The 7,036-nt window shown below is 45.8% G+C and overlaps 1 protein-coding gene across 1 annotated transcript; it reads left to right on the forward strand.

Annotated features, from left to right (window-relative positions):
* Nucleotides 1–1,636: 1,636 nt before the first annotated feature.
* On the forward strand, nucleotides 1,637–4,186 carry LOC143776878 (E3 ubiquitin/ISG15 ligase TRIM25-like). The gene has a single exon (XM_077266696.1). It carries the CDS (start codon nucleotides 1,640–1,642, stop codon nucleotides 3,230–3,232), a length of 1,593 nt encoding a protein of 530 aa, XP_077122811.1. The 5' UTR covers nucleotides 1,637–1,639; the 3' UTR covers nucleotides 3,233–4,186.
* The last annotated feature ends 2,850 nt before the right edge of the window (nucleotides 4,187–7,036 follow it).

Raw genomic sequence — 7,036 nt, forward strand, 5'->3', positions numbered from 1 at the left:
AAGTCTGCCTTTTGCTTTTTGCTATTTGTTTTGGTTTTGTATTTTTGTCCAGCTTGTTCCAAATCTATATCCTGACCTTTGCTGGAAGCTCTAGGGGGCTGGTGTTCTCCCCCCGGACCGTTAGACGGTTCGGGGGTTCTTGAATTTCCAGTGTGGATTTTGATAGGGTTTTTGTTGACCATATAAGTTACCTTTCTTTATTCTGCTATTAGTAAGCGGGCCTCTCTGTGCTAAACCTGGTTCATTTCTGTGTTTGTCATTTCCTCTTACCTCACCGTCATTATTTGTGGGGGGCTTCTATCCAGCTTTGGGGTCCCCTTCTCTGGAGGCAAGAAAGGTCTTTGTTTTCCTCTACTAGGGGTAGCTAGATTCTCCGGCTGGCGCGTGTCATCTAGAATCAACGTAGGAATGATCCCCGGCTACTTCTAGTGTTGGCGTTAGGAGTAGATATATGGTCAACCCAGTTACCACTGCCCTATGAGCTGGATTTTTGTATTCTGCAGACTTCCACGTTCCTCTGAGACCCTCGCCATTGGGGTCATAACAGGCAGATCCTGTAGTATAAGGCAGCACCCCCCATAGGCAGATCCTGTAGTATAAGATAGCACCCCCCATAGGCAGATCCTGTATATAAGACAGCACCCCCCAAAGGCAGATCCTGTATATAAGGCAGCACCCCCATAGGCAGATGCTGTATGTAAAGCAGCACCCCCATAGGCAGATCATATATATAAGACCGCACCCCCACATAGGCAGATCCTATATATAAGGCAGCACCCCCCATAAGCAGATCCTATATATAAGACAGCACCCCCCATAGGCAGATCTTATATATAAGGCAGCACACCCCCCATAGGCAGATCCAGTATATAAGACAGCACCCCCCCCATAGGCAGATCCTATATATAAGGCAGCACCCCCATAGGCAGATCCTATATAAAAGGCAGCACACCCCCCATAGGCAGATCCAGTATATAATACAGCACCCCCATAAAAAAACACAATACTCACCTCTCTTCCTCCTTGTTCCAGCGGCGCTCCCTGCTCCCGCTCATCTCCTGACAGTGGGCGCCAGGCAGTGATGTCATCACGCCCACTGTCAGACGATGTGGGGGATGATGGGAGAAGGAGCGCAGCGCAGCGCTCCTTCCCTCATCACCGCGGTCAGCTGTATCAGCTAGATGCCGATACAGCTGACCTTCTGATGACGGCGGGGGGCCCACTGCTAGCACCGGGCCCCCCCGCCTGCTCAGGGGCCCCATAGCGGCAGAGCAGGGAGATCGATTCTCCCTGCTCTGCCGCAGAATGCTGCGCATGCCGATACAGTTACAGTAGCGTAGCTCTGGGTGGGCCCCCTCAGAGCACCGGAACCGGGGCGCCCGCACCCTCTGCCCCCTGGTAGCTATGCTACTGCCCTTAAGGGATTAAAAACAGATTTTAATCAAAAATGCAGGATCCAATAAAGGTAGTGATAAATTGCTGGAATCAGGGTCTTTGCCCCTACAGCATGATACTCTCACAATGGAGTAACATAAGCAGGTTCTAGGTTCCCTTTAATGAGTTAAGTGAATGGGTGTAACTACAACATTGCTAAGTACTGAGACACTTTCAGTTTCACTTCTTCCTTCTTCTGTCAGAGATGACGTCTGCTGATCTAAGAGATGAGCTGCTCTGCTCCATCTGTTTATCTACATTTAAGGAACCTGTAACGCTGAGATGTGGACACAACTTCTGCCGGGTCTGTATTGGTCGTGTGCTGGATACACAGGACGGGTCTGGAGTTTATTCCTGCCCTGAATGCAGAGAAGAGTTTCAGGAGCGGCCGACACTGACGAGGAACATAAATCTCCATAATGTCGCAGAACGTTTCCTGATTACTCAGCAAGAACAAGAGGAGATCACCGGGATCTGCTGCACTTACTGTGTGGACTCTCCGGTACCTGCTGTTAGATCCTGTCTACTCTGTGAGGCTTCTCTGTGTGATAAACACCTGAGGGTTCACAGCAAATCACCAGAACACGTCTTATCTGATCCCAGCACTTCTCTGGAGAAAAGGAAATGTTTTGTCCATAAGAAGATCCTGGAATATTACTGCACTGAGGACGCTGCTTGTATCTGTGTGTCCTGCTGTTTGATTGGAAAACATAATGGACATAAAATGGAGTCACTGGATGAGGCCTCAGGGAAGAAAAAGAAAAAACTGAGAAATGTTCTCCAGAAACTGATCACAAAGAGAGAGAAGACTGAGGAAAGAGTCCGGAGTCTGGAGGAGCGCAGGAGAAAAGCTCAAGGAAAAGCAGCTGGAGAAGCCGAGAGAGTCACTGCCCTGTGTACAGACATCAGGAGACGGGTGGACGACCTGGAGAAGAAGGTCCTGAGTGAGATCTCCAGGCAGGAAATGGAAGAGTCACTGCCACTGTCTGCTCTGATCCATCAGCTGGAAATAAAGAAGGACGAGCTGTCCAGGAAGATGAGACACATTGAGGAGCTGTGTAACATGACGGATCCACTGACTGTCTTACAGGAACCAGACACCGGTGACTTGTGTGATCCTGAGGAGGAGGGAGGTGATGAGGACACAGGGGGACATGATAAACAGCCCCATGATATAGATGACCTGGATGTGTCTGTGATCTCACACACATTACACACATTATGTGACGTAATATCAGGTATAAAGAGCGGGATCTATGTGGAGGGTCCTGCAGACATATTACTGGATGTATCCACAGCTTCTAATAATGTCCTTATATCAGACGACCTGAAAACTGCGACCGAGGCAAAAGTGAAGCAGAAACGTCCAGAAACAGCAGAGAGATTCCAGTATAATCAGGTGATGAGCAGGAGAGGATTTACCTCAGGACGACATTACTGGGATGTGGAGGGCAGTAGATCAGGGTGGTGGAGGGTGGGGATGTGTTATCCCAGTATAGACAGGAGGGGAGATCAGTCACTGATTGGAAATAATAACAAGTCCTGGGGTTTGAGGAGATATAATGATCAGTATTCAGTGATACATGACAGGAAAGTGATTCTGTTAACCGACAAGATCTCCAGTGATAGAGTCAGGATATGTCTGGATTATGGGGCCGGGCAGTTGTCCTTTTATGAGCTGTGTGACCCCATCAGACACTTACACACCTTCACTGCCACCTTCTCCGAGCCCCTTCATGCTGTGTTACGTGTATTTGGGCAACATGTTTTCTATAGCTCGGTGAAGATTATAACTTAAAGAGAAAGTAGCATCAGAAAATTACCTGTTTTTAAACTACATTTTACGAGAAACATTTTTCTGATCTTCTATGTCATAAAATATATTTACCACTGGAGCTTTCTGAAATCTTCCAGTGTTTCCTGAAGTCACTGAACCCCACAATACTTTTTCCACAGATCTCGCTTCTCATCAGGCTCATTCATTATCAACACAGGAAGGATTAAAATGTAATGGAACATAACACGTTTGTTATAAAGTTGGAGGACGATAACGTAGGATCCATCACTGACAACAGCTTCCCTCCTCCCCGCACAGTGATCTCTGCACAGGTCACAGAGCATGCCCACAAGTCCTCTCTAGATTACACTTTCCCACATCCATGTGTCTGCTGCGGAGACCATCTTTGAATTCTTTTAGATGGAAAAGCAGCAGCTCAGATAATGATTGCCCCCATGATTATGTCCAGAAAATAAAATATAAAAATGCATAATCCAACATAAAAATGAGTTAAAGATAATGGATCAAACTTAATAATATCATTTAATTCTCAGATAACAGAAACTTAAAGAGTATTCAGATTTTCATTTTTTTCTCAAACATTTTCAAATCGCCATAACTTTTTTATTTCTTCATCATCACAGACTTATAGGAGCTTGTGTTTTGCGGGACGAGTTGCAGATTTTACTGATAACATTCATTTTTTTCAGATAGAGTTTCTATAGAGTTAGGGAAAAAGTCATAAAAATTCAAAGTGCGGTGTAATGGTGACAGAATGCAATTCTGAGTTTTTGTTTTTTGTTCTATTTTTATAGTTACTTGCATGATGAAAATGTGCTGACAACAAGATTTTACAGGTTACTACAATTACCGTATGTTGATTCTAAACTTGTAGTTTTATTTTACTATTTCAGTTGCTTAAAAAAAAAATCTGAATATTGTAAAAATAAAATATTGTTTTGTTCCATATTTTCTGAGATTCATTTTTTTTATTGTTCCATCAATTGCTTTGTTTTTTTGCTTGAGGATCTGGTGTTCATACTTAGAGCATATTGACATACACAGGAGATTTTGATCACTTGTTATTGTATTTTTACGCTGTTGGGGCAACTGAAAATTCACAATCCCGGCACTTCAGTTTTTTATAGACTTTACAGATTGGGCAAATTTCTTTTAGATTTTGAGAGACTGGACTATTCCGGATGCTGCAATAACATATATATATATATATATATATATATATATATATATATATATATGTATTGTAGGGATTGTACTCGCTTAGGTGCGGAGGATGACACTCTGGAGGCACGTTTCACTAAAAGTTCACAGGTTTATTGCTCCATAAACCACATAGTAAGTGGAGAAAACAAATAGCCTTTAGCTCAGGAAAGGAAAATACAAATGTCCAGTCCTTCAGACTCAGTCCTGAAGCCTTAACACACTGTGGAGGCTTTCTCCTCCACACACACAGACTCCTTAAAACTCACCCCCATGTGCCAAACACAACTCCATTATGTAGCCTGAAACCACACCCATTGGTGAGGTAACATCACATGATTAGACATGTGGTTATGACATCACCACAGGTCCTGAAACAAACATAGCTAGGCATGGTTATGCCCCTTACCCAGGGGTGAGGTATATGGGTAGCCAGACCCTCCCATCTCTCATAGCTACCCGTAACCCGGACCCAAATATACTAAACAATTCCTTATTGCTTTATGTGTATTAAAGAAAACACTCCGGGTTACATCACAGCAACAAGCCTTCTCTGTGATACATACCTCCCGTCGACTATACAACCTTTATCCACGCTACATACCTCCCCCCTCTGCCTAAAGCCGTGGGGCTTGGCACTTGTCCTAAACCGACTAGAGACCCCTCTCAGTCGTCCCTGACAGTCAAACCATCTGTCTAAGTCAGGGCCTGTTATTGAACCCTTTCGTCGGCATTCGTCATCCCTTTCCGTCACATCCTTTGATAACGATGACCCCTTGTCATCTTGTCTGCTACAGGATCTCCTGCTTAGGTCACTTAACCCTGAGCTAACTGAGGCATCACTGCTTCTACCTGTTTCATCAGACCACCTTCTCCCATGGTCTTTATTGCCTGGAGAGCAATCCATCCACTTTTCTCTATGTCCTCTGTTAGCTTCAGCTTGAGGACTTCCGGTCTTACGCAAACTTTGTCACCTCTCTGGCAGCTGTTTATTAACTTTCAGTCTCTCAAGTCTCAGCTGCTCTACCTCCCTTAGGTATGCCATGCGATATTCCAGGAGCATGCGGATATTCCCAAGACTCTCTCTGGATCCGACAACCAGGAATGGAACCTTCCCATCTTCACCCATGACCTGGACCTCTTCATCAGCCGGTATCCTCAGTCTCTTCAGACCGGATTTATCCACCATCTCCTGCATCACTCTCCCAAGTTTCCCAATGACTTTTGCCACCAGAACTTTGGGTACTTGGACTGTGTCTTCCACTAAGCCCAGCCGACTAAGAGCTTTCCTTTCACGCTCCAAACGTCGAACGGCTTCATCATTCTTCAAAATGATCCTCCGTTTTGTACGGAGGCAGTGTAGGTGCATATCCCTCAGGACAGCCACCCGCTTCACTGACTTTCCTAGTCGACAGTATGACCAATTGCTGAGTCTCAGGCGCCCAGTGCACACTACACGCCTCTACTGCCTTTCTAAATGCCTCATGCACACCCTTCCTGGCGCACGCTTCTCGCATGTCTTCGGGTACTTCTATTATGCTCTTGAAAAGCGGACTCTCATCTTCACGGACATCTGCCATGACCGGGTGACTGTCTTGTTCCGCTTTTAGCACAAACTCTTCCTCAGTCTTTTCTTCTGCTTGAGCCTTCGCCAAGATGGGCATTGGCAACTCCTCTGCCAGGCAGCGACTCTCCTCCTCTCTCTGGAGAAGCTCGTGCTGATGCTTCTCTTGAGCCATTCTGAGCACGTCCATATCTTTCAATATGGCCCTATTCATGGCCTGACACACCGACAGCTGACGTCTGAGTTCAAAGACCTCCTTCTCTAGGTCTCCCACTTTGTGCTCAATTGCTTGCCTCAGGACCCTTTCTTGTTTGACTGTTTCTTTAAGCAGCTCTATGTTATGGTCCTGCTCTCTTTTGGCTAGCACATGTCGCACCACCAGTTCTTTAATTAAACTTTCAGACGGGTGCTCTTGCCCACTCACACTCTGCCTCTTCAGAGTTCTACCTGTTTCTGCATCCACCTCTATGGTCTCTCCTGGGCTTTCTGTCTGTTTACTCTTAAGTACCTCTGAACGCTTGGTAACTTCAGAGTTCTCCATCTCTTCAGCATCAGGTACTTCATCATACTGATCCACTTCACTCTTTCTGGGCATTGCAGATGTGGGTCTACTACAGGTCTGTTCTAACCCCAGCCCGTCACTAACTACCTCAGTGCTAGGGTTTGTCAGAGATAAAGTGACCTCCTCATCAAGGACAATAATGTTATCTGCACCTGACCCTGTCTCTTCCTCATCATCTCTTTTCAGAGGGTGTAACCTGTCCCGCCTTTCTGCGGCCCCCGCGACGAGATGAAGATCTGTGATTTTTACTCAGCTCCTCCTTACTGCACTCTTTTCCCTTTGCGCTCGAGTCACAGTCTGGATAGGAGTCACCCCCTCTCACTCTGTCATCCTGGAACAGCAATTCCCCATTTAAACAAGTGTCAAACCCACACTTTCTTTCAGTCACCCGGAACTCTGAACAATCAACCTTAGGTGTCGCTATCTCCTTTTCATACATCACACCACTCGGAATCACTACATCCGCCTGTTGTGGTGG

Source organism: Ranitomeya variabilis, chromosome 5 (assembly GCF_051348905.1).
Source record: "Ranitomeya variabilis isolate aRanVar5 chromosome 5, aRanVar5.hap1, whole genome shotgun sequence".
Taxonomy (NCBI): Eukaryota; Metazoa; Chordata; class Amphibia; order Anura; family Dendrobatidae; genus Ranitomeya; species Ranitomeya variabilis.